General features: G+C 41.2%; 1 protein-coding gene across 8 annotated transcripts in view; it reads left to right on the plus strand.

The window, feature by feature from the left end:
* LOC100136786 (nuclear receptor subfamily 3, group C, member 1 (glucocorticoid receptor)) overlaps positions 1–19,258 on the plus strand; it is a 115,481-nt gene that overhangs the window by 72,477 nt on the left and 23,746 nt on the right. For 4 of the 8 annotated variants that reach the window (XM_021617180.3, XM_021617179.3, XM_036989326.2 and 1 more), the window contains 5 exon segments: positions 7,870–8,036; positions 10,100–10,126; positions 12,847–12,963; positions 14,028–14,306; positions 17,789–17,933. In XM_021617180.3, coding sequence (XP_021472855.2) covers positions 7,870–8,036; positions 10,100–10,126; positions 12,847–12,963; positions 14,028–14,306; positions 17,789–17,933 — 735 coding nt within the window. 8 annotated transcript variants of the gene reach the window in all.

Consider the following 19,258-nt stretch of genomic DNA (forward strand, 5'->3'; position numbering starts at 1 on the left):
TCAACTGTGGGAGCAATTATTAGGAAATGGAAGACATAGAAGACCACTGATAATCTCCCTCGATCTGGGGCTCCACTCAAGATCTCACCCCGTGGGGTCAAAATGATCACAAGAACGGTGAGCAAAAATCCCAGAACCACACGGGGGGACCTAGTGAATGACCTGCAGAGAGCTGGGACCAAAGTAACAAAGCCTACCATCAGTAACACACTACGCCGCCAGGGACTCAAATCCTGCAGTGCCAGACATGTCCCCCTGCTTAAGCCAGTACATGTCCAGGCCCGTCTGAAGTTTGCTAGAGAGCATTTGGATGACCCAGAAGAAGATTGGGAGAATGCCATATGGTCAGATGAAACCAAAATATAACTTTTTGGTAAAAACTCAACTCGTCGTGTTTGGAGGACAAAGAATGCTGAGTTGCATCCAAAGAACACCATACCTACTGTGAAGCATGGGGGTGGAAACATCATGCTTTGGGGCTGTTTTTCTGCAAAGGGACAAGGACGACTGATCCGTATAAAGGAAAGAATGAATGGGGACATGTTTCGTGAGATTTTGAGTGAAAACCTCCTTCCATCAGCAAGGGCATTGAAGATGAAACGTGGCTGGGTCTTTCAGTATGACAATGATACCAAACACACCGCCCGGGCAACGAAGGAGTGGCTTCGTAAGAAGCATTTCAAGGTCCTGGAGTGGCCTAGCCAGACTCCAGATCTCAACCCCATAGAAAATCTTTGGAGGGAGTTGAAAGTCCGTGTTGCCCAGCAACAGCCCCAAAACATCACTGCTCTAGAGGAGATCTGCATGGTGGAATGGGCCAAAATACCAGCAACAGTGTGTGAAAACCTTGTGAAGACTTACAGAAAACGTTTGACCTCTGTCATTGCCAACAAAGGGTATATAACAAAGTATTGAGATACATTTTTGTTATTGACCAAATACTTATTTTCCACAATAATTTGCAAATAAATTCATAAAAAAATTCTACAATGTGATTTTCTGGATTTTTTTCTCATTTTGTCTGTCATAGTTGAAGTGTACCTATGATGAAAATTACAGGCCTCTCTCATCTTTTTAAGTGGGAGAACTTGCACAATTGGTGGCTGACTAAATACTTTTTTGCCCCATTGTTTATAAAAATTGTGCAATTAAATAAGGTTGAATGGTTTGTAACATCATCATCCCACACTGTCTGTCTTGTTCATGTTGTCTCTTTGATTTGAGTGATACTGTATCACTCTCTCTCCAGTTCTTGTGCTGCCTACAGAATGAGAGTTGTGTAGGCGGAAATAGATTAACCAAGGTCATTGAACTGAAACCTACTTCATTGCTTTTTTTCACCTTATCGTGGTTTAGGCTGTTCATGCATTTAGCAGAATTGCAGTTTTAAGTGTGTGTGTGTGTGTGTGTGTGTCTGTGTGTGTGAGGGGATTTGTGTTCATTGCTCTCTGGTTCAGTGTGGGGGCATTCCTACTGAGGCTTGATACTGCATGGCTGTGTGCCACAAAGCCCTGATGCAGAGGGAGTAGAGCGAGTGAGTAGGCCGGGAGTAGCGGGGGGAAGGGCCAGGGCTGGATGATGAAATGGGCGGGAGTCTGTCAGACCACCCAGTGGTCACTTTTAAAAGTCCATGTTTTTTTTCCCCTTTCAAAATGCTAAGGTGTAAGCATCTTTTGCTGCTGTATTAGGGTCATTCCACGAAATGAGTGCCTTTTGCATCAATTTGTTATTTTAAGTAGAAATTGTGCACCAATATAGAATTTTAAAAGCCTGCTATATTAAATGAAGTGTACTTTTTAATATAGACCACATGGATAATTCAATCATATTTTTATTATGAGTAAAAGACTTGCTAATGTGCCAAAATTCTGCATTTTGACATGTCCCTCCGTGCACCCTCTCTGACTTCTAATAAGATTTTAACCCACTCAATACCCAACACTTTATTCAAATCTTCACCCTAATTGTAAAGCCTTAGTTATTTTATTACTTTGACAGTCTTTTCTGAAGATTGTAATTTATTTAATGTGATTAGTGATTAATTTAAGTCTGTCCCTCATTTTAAGGTCAACCCTGTTACGTGAACTGAAATCTTGTTTTAAATATGGGGAAACTTCCTTCAAATAATCATTCAACATTCAGTATTCAAATCATAGTGTAAAAGCAGGTGAGCTGGTTCTACTCCTTTTGGCCATTTGATGTTTTGTGGTGGAAAATAGAGGGTCTAGCATAACACTGTTACAGACAGGCTAGAATATATATATTTTTGTTTAAGCTTGCATTATTGCCACTCTCTGTTGCTCACAACAAGCTTCCATTCCCCCTGTCTCAAGGGGTTTTATGGCTGATTTTATGAAGAAATCGTCAACCCTGTGGTTGTTTGGGTACATAATTTGAATGCTACTGTCCTTGTCTTTTTGGAAATCAAACTCAATTCTTACTGCTGGCAATGTCAGGCCCCCAGTGTCTGGTCTGGAGCGTGAAGTCACGAGCTCTGCTGGTCGGCTACTGCGTAGCAACCTAGCGGTGCCAAAATCCCCGATCTGCCCTAGAAAGCCTATGTAAATTGCGATCACAATAACTGCCAAACAAAATAGATGTTTTGAGCTCTAAAATGTGTTTATTATGATCAAGTTCGATCCCCACGGTAAATTATTTAAAAATTTGCAACAAATCGAGATACTACTATAGTTGACCACATGCGGACACAAACCAGTCACTGGCCAGCAGGCTTCGAGGAGGCTTGCGCTCACATGCGATAGACATTAAGGTTGACTTGCTCAGGCAGGATGAAAACGACTACATCGACCATGATCCTTTGCTAGTTATGGCCACTTTCACCATTATCCTTAGCAAAAAAAACATTTGGGGTGCCATTCAACCCCATACAGTATTATGGCGCCCTTCAAATTCAAATACTTCACGCGGAATCTGTAGTTTTGTAGTTTTCCATAAGACTCGAGGCTGTAATCGCTGCCAAATGTGCTTCAACAAATAACTGAGTAAAGGGTCTGAATACTTATGTAAATGTGATATTTCAGTTTATTTTTATGAATTTGCAAAATTCTCAAAAACAGTTTTTGCTTTGTCATTATGGGGTATTGTGTGTAGATTGAGGGAAAAGTTTAAATGTTAGAACAAGGCTAGAACAAATGTTAGAACAAGGCTTTAACGTAACTGTGGAAAAAGTCAAGGGTCTGAATTCTTTCCCGAAAACACTACTTTAGGCTTTTTTTTAGTTTACACATACTATAAAACTTCAATTAAACGGTCTCAAATAGCCACTTGATGAATTGCTTACGGGGTTAACATGCAAGTTTACGAGGTTTAATGTCTGATTACATTAAAGAATTCAGTCATGACTCAAAGATTATGGCAACCTGTTTTTACCGACAGTAAGAAACTGCTAGCCATTGGTTGCTAACAGCTGAGAACTACTGGTTAAAATGGCAAGCACAAATACAGTCAACAACTTCGGGAGCACAGACCCCCATCAGTCGGTAGATCGCACTCTAGTGGCAAAGGTAAGAACTGCCAAATGCAGTCAGAGAAGAATAATTATTCTGTAAAAGAAAATATATATATTATATATTCATTTTTGTTTTTTTATATAGAGGCATAGTAAGACAGAAAATGTGACAATGTGTATATGATAACACATTAGTGCAGGAAATTAAGAAATGTGTTAATGCTGGAATTCAACAATTTACTATGCGAATGAGCAAAGCTGTGTGCATTAAGGAAATAGATACCTGGCTCAAATAGAAGCCTGTCTTTAATAAGCACATGTTTTAAGTGATTTAAGCAAATAAGCTCCTGGGCTATTAATTGAAGTTTTAGTTTACTTATACCATAGGTATTTATTAGTTTGCTAGTCGCAGGCAATTGGTGTCTGGGGATAGTAGTGTAAACAGGGAATATTTTCATGGAATGAGCTGTCAAGCAGCTTTGTAGTCGGCCTAAATCCAGTGAATGGCTTGGCTGCCTGCCAAAGTCCCCCCCCCCCTCCCCCACCACCACCACCACTTATATAAACAAGTGTCGTCTTTCCAATGACCATTAGACTGGCCTTTGAATTTAGGTCATACTCTTTGGGCCTCCCTCAGCTGCGTGACTTGTATTGAATGTAAATGCCATGCCCTAGTCTATACAACACCATCCATAAACCTTGAAAGACGTTGGGCCAACTTCTCAAGATCTCTTACATAAGTTACATAATCAAATGTATTTGTCACATGCACCGAATACAGCAGGTGTAGACCTTACCGTGAAATGCTTACTTACAAGCCCTTAACCAACAATGCAGTTCAAGAAATAGAGTTAAGAAAATATTTACCAAATAAACTAAAGTACAAAACGTTTTTTTTTTTTTTGTGACAAGAAAATTACAAAACGTTAACGGGGCTATATACAGGGGTTGTGTGGGGAGGTGAGGTGACAATGCTTGATAATGTAAATTGAGTCAATAGGGGGGTACAGGTTAGTTGATGTAATTTGTCATGTGATTATGCGTAGATAATAAACAGCAAGTAGCAGCAGTGTAAAAACAGGGTGGTCAATGTAAATAGTCCGGGTGGCCATTTGATTAATTGTTCTGCAGGCTTTTTGGTAGAAGCTATTAAGAACCATTTTGGTCCTAGACTTGGCGCTCCCTTTCCTCTTGCCTTGTGGTAGCAGAGAGAACAGTCTATGACTTGGGTGACACGGCCTAGTATATAAATCCAGTCGGTGATGCAACCGGTCAGGATGCAGCTGTTTAATGTTAAGGATCTGGGGACCCATGCCAAATCTTTTCAGTCTCCCGAGGGACAAAGGTGTTGTCGTGCCCTCTTCACAACGGTCTTGGTGTGTTTGGACCATGATAGTTTGTTGGTAATGTGGACACCAAGGAACTTAACTCTCGACCTGCTCCACTTCAGCCCCGTCAATGTTAATGGAGGCCTGTTCTGCCCTCCTTTTCCTATAGTCCACGATCAGCTCCTTTGTCTTGCTCACATTGAGGGAAAGAATGTTGTGCTGGTCTCTGACCTCCTCCCTATACGCTGTCTCATCGCTGTCAGTGTCTCACTGTTGTCGTCAGCAAACTTAATGATGGTGTTGGAGTCATGCTTGGCCTGCCATGCAGTTGTGGTATACGAATTGGAGTGGATCTAGAGCTTCTGGGAGCCATGACCAGCCTTTCAAAGCACTTCATGGCTACAGACGTAAATGCTACCTGTTGGTAGTCATTTATGCATGTTACCTTGGTGTTCTTGGGCTCTGGGACTATGGTGGTCTGCTTGAAACATGTTGGTATTACAGTTGAAAATGTCAGCGCATGCTCGGAGTACACGTCCTGGTAGTCCGTCTGGCCCTGCGGCCTTGTGAATGTTGACCTGTTTAAAGGTCTTACTCACATCGGTTACGGAGAGCGTGATTACACAGTCATCCCGAACAGCTGATGCTCTCATGGCGAGCATAGAAGTAATTTAGCTTGTCTGATAGGCTTGTGTCATTGGGCAGCTTGCGGCTGTGCTTCCCTTTTGTAGTCTATAATATAAGCCCTGTCAGTTGTGTTGGCAAAGCAAACTAGGGTGGAAAGCTTTACCTAATGCTGTTAAAATCTTCCTATGGATTGTATTAGAAATTAGTAAATGCTTTTTGTCTGACGAGACGTTAAAAGGTTACTCCTAGTGAACTTCTGTCAGCATTGCTTTGACAAAGTAGTGTTAAGTTTCTGCAGTTTCATACCGTCGTTAATTTAATGTGAAAGGGAGTCGGAGATAATTACAATCGTGGAATTGCAACCAAGGCGGGTAACTATCCTTGCTCAGACATGGCAGTATATTACAGTATCCTTCAGTTGATGCTTGAGTGTGAGATTAAAACCTCAGTCGTTACTCTCCTGGCGTAACCATAAATGCCATATATTTTCTAGGAAACTACCTGTGTTATGATTAACAACCTTGCATTAAGAATAGTTTGCTTTGCAGTAACTCAGATGACTCTTTGGACAAAAGTCAGACAAAACACAGAAAATATTAAGCTGTTTTGATTGCTATTGTCAAATGTTCTTGCTGAACACCAATAATCGGGTTGCCTGACAACGTCATGAAAATGATGCACGTGTATGTCAGGGATAAAAGGCAGTCTTTTATGATTCTGAACAGTCAGATAGCTAGCAACAGTGACGAGAAGCTGCCATGTGGGCAACCGTAGGTGGCTAGTTTCAGCTTGTTCTTTCTTGTTCTTTATACCATGTCTTATTTTGAGGTGTTTTGACTTATGTCACATCTATGCTAATATAGCTCAAATTAGCTAGCTTGCTAACCAACGACTGTAACTATGTACAGTGCAGTCAAATTATTCACACCTTAACTTTTTCCACATTTTGTTACAAAGTGGGATTAAAATTGATTTCATTGTCATTTTTTGGTCAACGATCTACACAAAATAAATGTATAAGTAGAAGAAAAATTATAACATTTGTAAAAACAATCATGAAAAATAAAACGCGTACCTCTTGATAACATAAGTATTCCATACCCGGAGTCAATACATAGTAGAATCACCTTTGGCAGCGATTACAGCTGTGAATCTTTCTGGGTAAGGCTCTAAGAGCTTTGTTCACCTGGATTGTACAATATTTGCAAATTTTCCTTTATAAAATTATTCAAGCTCTGTTAAGTTTGTTAATCATTGCTAGACAGCCATTTTCAAGTCTTGCCATAGATTTTCAAGCCAATTAAGTCAAATGTAACTGGGCCACTCAGGAACATTCAATGTTGTCTTGGTAAGCAACTCCAGTGTGTATTTGACCTTGTGTTTTAGGTTATTGTCCTTCTGAAAGGTGAATTTGTCTCCCAGTGTCTGTTGGAAAGCAGACTGAAACAGGTTTTACTGTAGGATTTTGCCCGTGTTTAGCTCTGTTCCGTTTATTTTTATCGCCCCAAAAATCCCTATTTACCGATGACAAGCATACCCATAACATGATGCGGCCACCACCATGCTTGAAAATATGAAGATTGGTACTCAGTGATGTGTTGTGTTGGATTTGCCCCAAACGTAACGTGTTTGGACTTAAAAGTGTATTCAGGACATAGTCATTTTTTTGGACACATTTGATGTAGTTTAACTTTAGTGCCTTATAGCAAACAGGATGCATGTTTTGGAATATTTGTATGATGTACAGGCTTCCATTTCTCTCTCATTTATGTTAGTATTGTGGAGTAACTACAATGTTGATCCATTCTCAGTTTTCTCCTATCACAGCCATTAAACACTTAACTGTTTTAAATTGGCCTCATGGTGACTGGGTGTATTGATACACCATCCAAAGTTGAATTATATTCAGTCCATGCAACTTATTATGTGACTTGTTAAACAGATTCTTACTCCTGAATTGATTTAGGCTTGCCATAACATAGGGGTTGAATACTTATTGACCCAAAACATTTTAGCTTTGAATTTTTATTGATTTGTAAAAATATCACTTTGACATAATGGGGTATTGTGTAATTTAAAACCATTTTAAATGAAGGCTGTAACAATAAAATGTGGATAAAGTCAGTGTGTGCATACATTCTGAAGGCACTGTATTTGAGAGACAACTGGTGCATATTGTGCAAATGCATTTGATTTCAATAAACTGTTTTGTCACCAAATATTTAACTTTACATGTTGTCAATAGTCCTTTGAATGTCAGCCAACCCCTTCTGTTTTTCCCAAAGTTGCACACGCATCGGTTTTTTGTTGCTTAACAACCCACCCGTCTATAGCTGTCTGGATCTGAGTGATATTCACCTGTGTGAAACTAAAACAACTGATTCTTTAAAAATACTTTTAATTTGAATGGATCTGATATGAACCTTTTGTGTTTTGTTTGTGCAGTCCAAAGGCAAGACCCGAGGCCAGCGGCTCTGCGTCGTCAGCCCCTGCCAAGCCCAGCGGTCCAACCCATAAGATCTGCCTGGTGTGTTCAGATGAGGCGTCTGGTTGCCACTATGGAGTCCTCACCTGCGGAAGCTGCAAGGTCTTCTTCAAGAGGGCCGTTGAAGGTTGGTGACGGAGTAAACATCCACACTCACAACTCCATTCATGCCCAGTTCTACCTCTCAGTAGTAGACTATAGTTGAACATATGTACCGGTCAATCTTTTGTGGTAAAATGTACATCGACATTGCAGTAGTACACTTGTGTCAAAAAGGACATACATGACATGTGGACTCACTAAGTGGTGTCTTTACCTATAGGCTAGCCTAGATATTCTAACAAAAGGGTACCGATTGGCTCTGTGTTAAAAAGCAGGCTCATTTTAATGTTTAATTTGAGCAGACTATATTATTTAACTGATTTTCTTACAATTTCTAGCTAAGATTAGGAACATTTTAGGTTCACAAAAATAGTATCAGAAAAGGTTTCTTTAGGCTTCTATTACCCCAGGCCAGAGTAGGCTAGTGACTCATGGTTTTCTATCAGGCTGTGCTGCTATTTTTATGTCCAAACCATTGTTTGCATCCTATACCTCTGAACAGCCTGTCCAAACGACTGTTGGTCATTAGAACTACATGAGTTCTCCTCTCCTGTTTCATAAGGGAGAGATGCTGCTAAAAGATGCTGTTCCATTGTGTAGGCCTATATTGTGCTTCAAAGGGTTCATTTGTATTTTTAAAGAGCTTATCTTGGAACTAGTTTTAGATAAAATAGTAATCATTACGTTCGTTTACTCATTTGAGGCGAAGGGCTATTAGTGAAGGGTGGCTGATATGCTATTAGTGAAGGGTGGCTGATATGCTATTAGTGAAGGGTGGCTGATATGCTATTAGTGAAGGGTGGCTGATATGCTATTAGTGAAGGGTGGCTGATATGCTATTAGTGAAGGGTGGCTGATATGCTATTAGTGAAGGGTGGCTGATATGCTATTAGTGAAGGGTGGCTGATATGCTATTAGTGAAGGGTGGCTGATATGCTATTAGTGAAGGGTGGCTGATATGCTATTAGTGAAGGGTGGCTGATATGCTATTAGTGAAGGGTGGCTGATATGCTATTAGTGAAGGGTGGCTGATATGCTATTAGTGAAGGGTGGCTGATATGCTATTAGTGAAGGGTGGCTGATATGCTATTAGTGAAGGGTGGCTGATATGCTATTAGTGAAGGGTGGCTGATGGGCTATTAGTGAAGGGTGGCTGATGGGCTATTAGTGAAGGGTGGCTGATGGGCTATTAGTGAAGGGTGGCTGATATGCTATTAGTGAAGGGGGGCTGATATGCTATTAGTAAAGGGTGGCTGATGGGCTATTAGTGAAGGGTGGCTGATATGCTATTAGTGAAGGGTGGAGGCTGGCACAAAGAGCTTGCTGATGACAGTGTGTTTTAATAAATGTGGAAAAGTGTCTAAACCTGTTTTCGCTTTGTCATTATGGTGTATTGTGTGTAGATTGATGAGAAAAAAATATATGTTTTATCCATTTTAGAATAAGGCTGTAACATAACAATGTGGAAAAAGGAAAGGGGTCTGAATACTTTCCGAATGCACTGTATGTGTGTGTTTGGGATTTGTAGTCTTTTTCGGGTTGTTATTTGAACCATTTTCTCTTAACGTAGCCTAGATTTGTTTTATTCCAAGCTCACTACCACAGTCAATGTACCATTCACTGGGACTGCCTTTGTAGTCCATTTGGTTTCTCTGAATGCTTGACAAGTGGGCTGCCATGCTACTGTTACTCCTATGAATACAATCGAGCAGCCATGAACGTTATGTTGAGGTGTATTTACGTAGTTTGTAACAACTATTTCGTTCTCATGAAAGTGCATACATGAGTGTTTGTATTGAAAGAATGGAGATATAGCTACTGGATCTGTTTGACAAATTCAAACCCTGCGTTTAACTACAAAAATAACAGATATTACTCTGAGTGAAATACAATATTTTGAGTTCAGTTTAAAGGATAATTGTTACATATTGTAAATGTTATTTCAACTTTACTGGTGTAAATGACCAAGTAAAATAATATTTAACTTTTTTGAGACTTGAATTGAGCTGTACTTTCAGCAAGAAGACGTCATATCTGTTATTTTGCTCTTTCTTCCTACATTCTACGGTTGTTGTCGCTATGGTGAAGGATGGAGAGCACGACAAAACACAGATGGTAAATAAACCCACCTTTTTAATAACACTTCTGCTTTATCCATGTCCCTCAATCACTGTACTGGAAATCTGACCTGATATGCAAGATTGACCATACAGTCTCTCGTGTACCCTTCTCAATGCATGTGTTTGTGATTTAATGATTCATAATGTATTTGGGTCTTAAATTCTGTTTTTAATTCCTGCTTGGAATGTGGCTCTATCATCACTTCGCTAATAGAGTTAAAGGCCCAGAGCAGTCAACGTGATTTTGGAATAAATTCTTTGAAGTTGTGAAAATGATAATGTCCTGTTAGTGTAAGAGCTGTTTGAAAAGACTGCCTGAAATTTCAACCTGTTTTGTTGGGATGGAGTTTTGGCCTGCCTGATGACATCACCAGGCGGTAAATAAGAAAGAGTTCCAAACCTCTCTGACAATAACTCGTCTTCAGTTTTCCCCGCTCAGACCACTCCCAAACAGTCCTAGCTAAATTCTTGCTTGAGAAATTGCTCTTGCTAAGAAGCAATTTTTGTTTCTTTGTTTTCAATCAAAATGGTCAAAAATCATACTGAGGTACTTAATTGTTACCAAGAAATTATTTGATTTTGAGATTTTAAAAAAAACGACTACATTGGGCCTTTAAGAGATGTATTTATGCACAAAATCCAATAATGTCATACTGTAACAGCACTGATTCTAATGATTTGTTTCCCCTAGGTTATTTTTAACTTGTTATAATCCAAAATATTATAACAGATGCCCATTTTTCAGAATAACTAACCGTGCAGTTTAAATTAACACTAGTGAACCTCTTTATTGACCTGTGATGATAGAACACTAGAATGGAAATGCACTCATTTTGTATATTTGTGACAACACAATGTTTGTTGGTATATCAATCATACCAACAAATATAAGAAAGGTTCAGCATAGCATGTTATTGTGTATAAAGATGCCACTGGGATTCGCAGCATAATAGGCTCAAGGTAAAGGCCTGTGAAGGGATGATACAAGTAGCATGTTTTTTATTTTATTTTTATTTCACCTTTATTTAACCAGGTAGGCTAGTTGAGAACAAGTTCTCATTTGCAACTGCGACCTGGCCAAGATAAAGCATAGCAGTGTGAACAGACAGCACAGAGTTACACATGGAGTAAACAATTAACAAGTCAATAACACAGTAGAAAAAAAGGAGAGTCTATATACATTGTGTGCAAAAGGCATGAGGAGGTAGGCGAATAATTACAATTTTGCAGATTAACACTGGAGTGATAAATGATCAGATGGTCATGTACAGGTAGAGATATTGGTGTGCAAAAGAGCAGAAAAGTAAATAAATACAAACAGTATGGGGATGAGGTAGGTAAAAATGGGTGGGCTATTTACCGATAGACTATGTACAGCTGCAGCTGCAGCGATCAGTTAGCTGCTCAGATAGCAGATGTTTGAAGTGTACTTATCTGCCGATACCACCACGCGCGGTAAGATGTAGGGCGTCTTGTGTACCTTTCTAGCCTACTGTGTCTTTGTCTGACTCAAATGGCAACCTATTCCTCTCTTTATAGTGTGCTATACAGTAAGGTGCTATTTGAGACGAATGTTAGAGGCAGAGCTGGAGGAGCAAGCCGCGCAGCGGTCGGTTATGACACACAAATCACCATTACCTGTCAACATGTCACATGACACCCTAGTCATGTTTGGATGGCTGGTGATGTCACCCTCCAACCAAAGAGTCCCCGTTCCCTTCCCCCACTCCCATCTCCCACTGTATCCCTATAGCCTGACCATGTTTTCTCAGCAGGGCTGGAGGAAGCCTGCCAACCAGGGCTAGCCTAGCACCTACCACCAGCCAAGTCCTCCTCAAAAGCCTACTGTATGACAATGGGATTAGAGAGCAGATGCTTCTGGGGATTCAGCTGGCACTGTTTAGTTTAGTTTATGGATGGTTGTTTGCTCTGCTCTTTGCAGTAGCTGCTGCTGCCATGACTACCCCACTGCATTACAGTTAGCTGGGATTTGATGATGCAGGTTCCAGGTGGATATTGTTCTGCAGTGCTTTGGCTGTGTTTCTCTGTGGTTAATCATTTGTTGTGGTACTGTAAAACAGTAATATATTAACCTATTTAACTAACTTGTACTTAAATGCCCTGACTGTAGATCAAACAAAAAAAGCTATCACATCAGTAGAAAGTGTGGCATTTGATCTCATTATTTATAGTTGGTGTAAAACATGTTATCTGTAGATGTACTATGTTGTTTTTGTATGGGAACGATGATGTGAGTACAGTTGGGTAGGCCTACTTGTTGCTTATATTAAACTAGTTAGTCATGAGCATGGCCTCTGTCTACCATAGACGATGCGTTGATCTGGGTGAAATTTTTTTGTTCAGTTGGCATTCTCCAGGCTCTGTCATACAAACAATATTTTTTTCCCACTCATCTTCAAAACTAGGCCACACTATCAACAGCATTACACCCACAGCATAGGGACAATCTCTTTATCTCTGTTTTTAAAAAGCTTAGGCTACTATTTTACCCGTCCGTGGAGGGGTGTAAACCTCAAAAGTGAATGAGCTGTCACCTTAATTCACCTTTAGGTTAGGTCATGAACGGCAACCCGCAGTGCTTGGCTTAGACTCTCTTGCTAGTAAAAATGAGAAAAACAAAAATGTTTTATTGTCACACACCGGATAGGTGCAGTGAAATGTGTCGTTTTAATTACCATGTACCTTCATCCCCAGGACAACACAACTATCTGTGTGCTGGGAGGAACGACTGCATCATAGACAAGATCCGCAGGAAGAACTGCCCGGCGTGCCGCTTCCGCAAGTGTCTCCAAGCAGGGATGAATCTGGAAGGTAAGAGTGGCACCAACACAAATTCATATTGTTCTCATATCAGTGGACTGGTAGTATACACTATTTCAGTCTTTTGGCAGACATAGTCATCTGGCAAAGGTAGACAGCATGTTGTCTCTGAAAGGTAGGGCTTTATGTTTTTGTCCCCTATAGCGATTGTGATTAAGAGTAGGATTAACTCTTGGATTCACTTAAGCCAGTAGTGGGCCTTAATTCCAGCAGTTATTGTTGACATAAGCTAACCCAGTGGTTCCTCTCTTGGCCCAGTGTTTAACAAGGGTCAGAGCCAGTGATCAACAACAGTCATTCAGTCAGAGCCAGTTGTTCCCATGTCCCTGAGCCATAGAAAGATGGATACAAGGTTCACATCAGCTGTGTTTAATTGTGGACATTTGTGTTAAGGGAAATATGGCCTAAATGGTCGAGTGAGAACGAAAATATGCCATTAAGAAAGAGGCAGCACTCTGCGGAAATGGACATGACGATAATCCACTTCATGCTATTTATATACATGTTCATTCTCACAGTGCTGCAGGGTATTAAATTGTTGATTTATTTGTGAGTCAGAGAGGGGGAAAAAACCTTGATGGATACGGGTGCATAAGCAGACAACCAAAACCTTGGGTTGTACCAGAACGGCTCTTAGTTGCCATAGAAACGTGTATGGAGGGAAAAAAAAAAGGATAGAAAAGACTGAGATGGTTTTTTGATGGTGACCCTCTCATCCGTTGCCAAGCGCCACATATTATAACAAAATTGATAGAACAGGTTTTCACATTTTGTATTTTTCTCGTGTTACGTTGCTCTTTTTAACTCTTTCGATTATTAAAACCTTTTCAGGCGTAACACAATGTGGATGACCGACCTTTATGTTAGGAGTAAACTGTAGCCAAGGTAACCGGATAAGGCATCCTATAGGCTGCATGTTTTTGTTATGAAAAGACAAGGCAAGGTGTCTGTGTGGTCTATGCACTATCACCACCTGGGCTGAGTGAGATACGATAGCTAACAGGGAGGAGAATTACTGATCAGCTCTCTTTTATTCTCTGTCTCCCTCTTTGCAGCGAGGAAAAACAAGAAGCTGATCCGATTAAAAGGTCAGCAGACGACGATGGAGCCGAACCCTCCCCCACCTGACGAGAGGGCCTGCGCCTTGATCCCCAAGTCCATGCCCCAGCTGGTACCCACCATGCTATCCCTGCTCAAAGCCATTGAGCCGGAGGCCATTTACTCTGGCTACGACAGCACCATTCCCGACACCTCCACCCGCCTCATGACCACCCTCAACAGGCTGGGCGGACAGCAGGTTGTCTCAGCCGTCAAATGGGCCAAGTCCCTACCAGGTGAGAACACCCGGTACACCTCCATTAACACGGGGACATTTTAGCACAAATATGACTAGCAGTTATTATGGGCTAGGCTTGGTCCATTCCATTTCAACTCGAGTTAATTCAGGAAATGAGCTAGGCCTAAATGTAAATCCAGTGGCTTGCAAATTAATGAGGATATTTTTGTATTCATCTCATGAATTTCCATTTTATTGATTGTGGAATGGAATTGAGTTGACCCCCAGCCTCTAATCATGAGAACGAAGGAGCATGGTTTGATAATCGCCCCAAATATTTACTTTGTGCCTTGGTCTCTTCCAGCGGCCAACTGGCCTGGAATGAAATAACTTGTGGAGAAATCTTACATAACCACTGCATTGTTAATCAAATATGATCTGAAAGGACCTTCAACACTTTTGAAGTCTCAACAATGAGAGATGATTGAACTGCAATTAAAGGTCACTTTTAACATTGACTTAACCCATAACAGTCTAAGCCCTGACTAAGCTGGGAGGGGTTCTACTAAGCTATATGGAATTGTTTTAAAAAAGGTCATACCAAGGATCATTTTTCAATTTGATTTTTAATTTTAAGACCACTTGAAATACAGATTCACTACATGGAACAACGGATAGTGCCCAAAACAATCTAAAGGAACTTCGTTCTAAAGTGCCTGTTCTATATCTGAGAGATATAAGAAAGATCAGGAAACTATTTTATTTATTTTTTTATATGTATTTAACCCCTTATTTTTTTATACTAAACAGTCTCCATATATATATATATATAATATGTACTGCACAAAAATATCAACGCAACATGTAAAGTGTTGGTCCAATGTTTCATTAGCTGCAATAAAAGGTCCCAGAAATGTTCAATACACACAAAAAGCTTATTTCTCTCAAATTCTGTACACACATTTGTGCATCCCTGTTAGTGAGCATTTCTCCTTTGCCAAGATAATCCATCCACCTAACAGGTGTGGCATATCAAGAAGCTGATTAAACAGCATGATCATTGCAATGTGCTGGGGACAATAAGTTTTGTCACACAACACAATGCCAACGATGTCAAGTTTTGAGGGAGTGTGCAATTGGCATGTCCACTAGAGCTGTTGTCAGATCATTTAATGTTCATTTCTCTACCATTAGCCGCCTCCAACGCATTTTAAAGAATTTAACAGTATGTCCTACCGGCCTCACAGAACGTCCAACCGGACGCAGACCACGTCTAACCACGCCGGCATAGGACCTCCACGTGTGGGATCTTCACCTGTGCGATCCTTCTGAGATCAGCTACCCAGACAGCTGATAAAACTGAGGAGTATCTGTCTGTAATAAAGACATTTTGTGGGTGACAACTCATTCTGATTGGCTGGGCTTGGCTCCCCATTAAATTAGGGCCTAATCTGATTTCCTTATATGGACTGTAACTCAGTACAATCGTTGAAATTGTTGCATGTTGTGTTTATTTTTGTTCAGTACTTCTATAAAAAATAAATAAACTGGTACCGGGGGACTTTCAGACGAGTCTTGTGAGGCCTGTGGGCGTCCTTGAGCAAAACAACCAACATGTACGTGTTCGTGGGTCTCACCTTTCCACAGAGATTAGTGTGTAGACCAAACTGTTCGGACGTTATAGACAGAAGTTGGCAGATCGGCTGTACCGACTTCAGACGAGTCCCAAGACGGAGAACACCATCGTGTTTGTGAGAGTCATCTTTCCATAGATTGGTCTTAATAGTTTGTGGGCCAAACCGTTCTGACGGTACAGATTTTTGGGATGTCTCATGGTCTGACAAACACCGCTCTAGCCCTGTCACTGTGACATCGGCAGATGCTGGTGGATTGAGACTCCCCCAATGCAAAAAACATACAGTACCATCAAAAGTTTGGACACCTACTCATTCAAGGGTTTTTATTGATATTTTCTACATTGTAGAATAATAGTGAAGACATCAATACTAGGAAAAAACACATATGGAATCATGTAGTAACCAAAAAAAAAGTGTTAAACAAATCTAAATATATTTTAGATTTGAGATTCTTCAAAGTAGCCACCCTTTGCCTTGACAGCTTTGCACACTCTTGGCATTCTCTCAACCAGCTTCACCTGGAATGCTTTTCCAACAGAGTTCCCAGATATGCTGAGCACTTGTTGGCTGCTTTTCCTTCACTCTGCGGTCCAACTCATCCCAAACCATCTCAATTGGGTTGAGGTCGGGTGATTGTGGAGGCCAGGTCATCTGATGCAGCAGTCCATCACTCTCCTTATTGGTCAGATAGCCCTTACACAGCCTGGTGGTGTGTTGGGCCATTGTCCTGTTGAAAAACAAATGATAGTCCCATGAAGGCCTAATTCACGCAGTCTCCTCTGAACAGTGTCTGTGTCTGCTTTTTGTGACTGCACTTAGTTCTTGAAATGTTCTGTATTGACTGACCTTCATGTCTTAAAGTGATGATGCTTATTTGAGCTATTCTTGCCGTAATATGGACTTGGTCTTTTACCAAATAGCCCTATCTTCTGTATACCACCCCTACCTTGTCACAACACTACTGATTGGCTCAAACGCATTAAGAAGGAAACTTTTAACCTGTTAATTGAAATGCATTCCAGGTGACTACCTCATGCAAAGCTGTCCTCAAGGCAATAGGTGGCTACTTTGAAGAATCTCAAATATATTTAACTTTTTTAGGTTACTACATGATTCCATATGTGTTATTTCATAGTTTTGATGTCTTTACTATTACGCCACGGACCTCCCGGTCGCGGCCGGTTACGACAGAGCCTGGGCGCGAACCAAGGGACTCCGATGGCACAGCTGGCACTGCAGTACAGCGCCCTTAACCACTGCGCCACCCGGGTGGCCTAGTGTCTATGGTTTTACCAAGAATAATGTGACAAAGAAAAAACATCCAGTTAGCGGAAGACCTGTGGGCGGAAACAACTTGTTGATGAGAGGTCGAAGGAGAATGGTAAGAATTGTGTAAGCTAACAGGCAGTCCACAAACAGGCAAATAATGGCTCCGTACAACTGAGGTGTGCAGAACGCCATCTCAGAACACATAACTCGTTGGTCGTTGTCACGGCTGGGCTATTTCAGCAGACGATCACCCTGGGTTCCATTTCTATCAGCTACAAACAAGAAGAAGCACCTCCAATAGACAATTGAGGAGTAGAAAAACACTGTCTGGTCTGACGAATCCTGGATCCTGTTGTCATGCTGTTGGCAGTCAGGAGTTTGTGTAAGCAGCATAAGTCCATGGCCCCATCCTGCCTGTTTTCCTGGCATACGTTAGGTCCCTTTATACCAATTGAGCCACGTTTCCATGCCCAACTAATTCAGGCTGTTCTGGAGGCAGTTTGATCCGGTACCTCATGGGTGTACCTAATAAACCGAGTGTATAATTTTATCAGCATTATAGCTCACTCAAAATAATAGCACTAACAACACTGCAATCCTGACTAATGCTCTGTGGGTTGTCTGTTTTGTACAGGGTTCCGGAACCTTCATCTGGATGACCAGATGACCCTGCTGCAGTGCTCCTGGCTGTTCCTCATGTCGTTCGGCTTGGGCTGGCGCTCCTACCAGCAGTGTAACGGGGGGATGTTGTGCTTCGCCCCTGACCTGGTTATTAATGAGTAAGTTCAGAGAGTCAGAGATGGAGAGGGGTCAGGAATACACCTAGGAGGGCTGTAGCTGACTAGGGGCTCTGGAGATGAAAGGTCAGCCTGGGTGGTAGGTGGGTTTCTATGAATCACTAGTTAAACCCTCTTTATGATATGGATTGCCTGAATGAAACCGATGCATATATATACAGTGTATACATACAGTACCAGTCAAAAGTTTGGACCTACTCATTCCAGGTTTTTTTCTTTATTTTTACTATATTCTACATTGTAGAATAATAGTGAAGACATCAAAACTATGAAATAACACACATGGAATCATGTAGTAACCCAAAAGTGTTAAACAAGGAAAAATATATATTTTAAATTTGGGATTCTTCAAAGTAGCCACCCTTTGCCTGGATGACAGCTTTGCACACTCTTGACATTCAATCAGCTTCATGAGGTAGTCACCTGGAATGCATTTCAATTAACAAATGTGCCTTGTTTGTGTAATTTCTATCCTTTTTATGCGTTTGAGCCAATCAGTTCTGTTGTGACAAGGTGGGGGTGGTATACAGAAGATAGGGATATTTGGTAAAATACCAAGTTCATATTAGAAAAAGCCAAGGCTAGCTTTTTCAAGCAGAAATTTGCTTCCTGCAACACAAACTCAAAAAAGTTCTGTGACCTTGTAAAGTCCATGGAGAATAAGAGCACCTCCTCCCAGCTGCCTACTGCACTGAGGATAGGAAACTCTGTCACCACCGATAAATCTACTATAACTGCATCCAGTCAGCTGATGTTCTGAAAGAGCTGCAAAATCTGGACCCCTACAAATCAGCTGGGCTAGACAATCTGGACCCTTTCTTTCTAAAACTATCTGCCGAAATTGTTGCAACCCCTATTACTAGCCTGTTCAACCTCTTTCATGTCGTCTGAGATTCCCAAAGATTGGAAAGCAGCTGCGGTCATCCCCCTCTTCAAAGCGGGGACACTCTTGACCCAAACTGCTACAGACCTATATCTATCCTACCCTGCCTTTCTAAGGTCTTCAAAAGCCAAGTTAACAAACAGATCACCGACCATTTCGAATCCCACCGTACCTTCTCCGCTCTGCAATCTGGTTTCAGAGCTGGTCATGGGTGCACCTCAGCCACGCTCAAGGTCCTAAACGATATCTTAACCGCCAATACTGTGCAGCCCTATTCATTGACCTGGCCAAGGCTTTCGACTCTGTCAATCACCACATACTCATTGGCAGACTCAACAGCCTTGGTTTCTCAAATGATTGCCTCGCCTGGTTCACCAGCTACTTCTCTGATAGATTTCAGTGTGTCAAATCTGAGGGCCTGTTG

Source organism: Oncorhynchus mykiss, chromosome 10, assembly GCF_057628025.1.
Source record: "Oncorhynchus mykiss isolate SJ-2025 chromosome 10, ASM5762802v1, whole genome shotgun sequence".
NCBI lineage: Eukaryota > Metazoa > Chordata > Actinopteri > Salmoniformes > Salmonidae > Oncorhynchus > Oncorhynchus mykiss.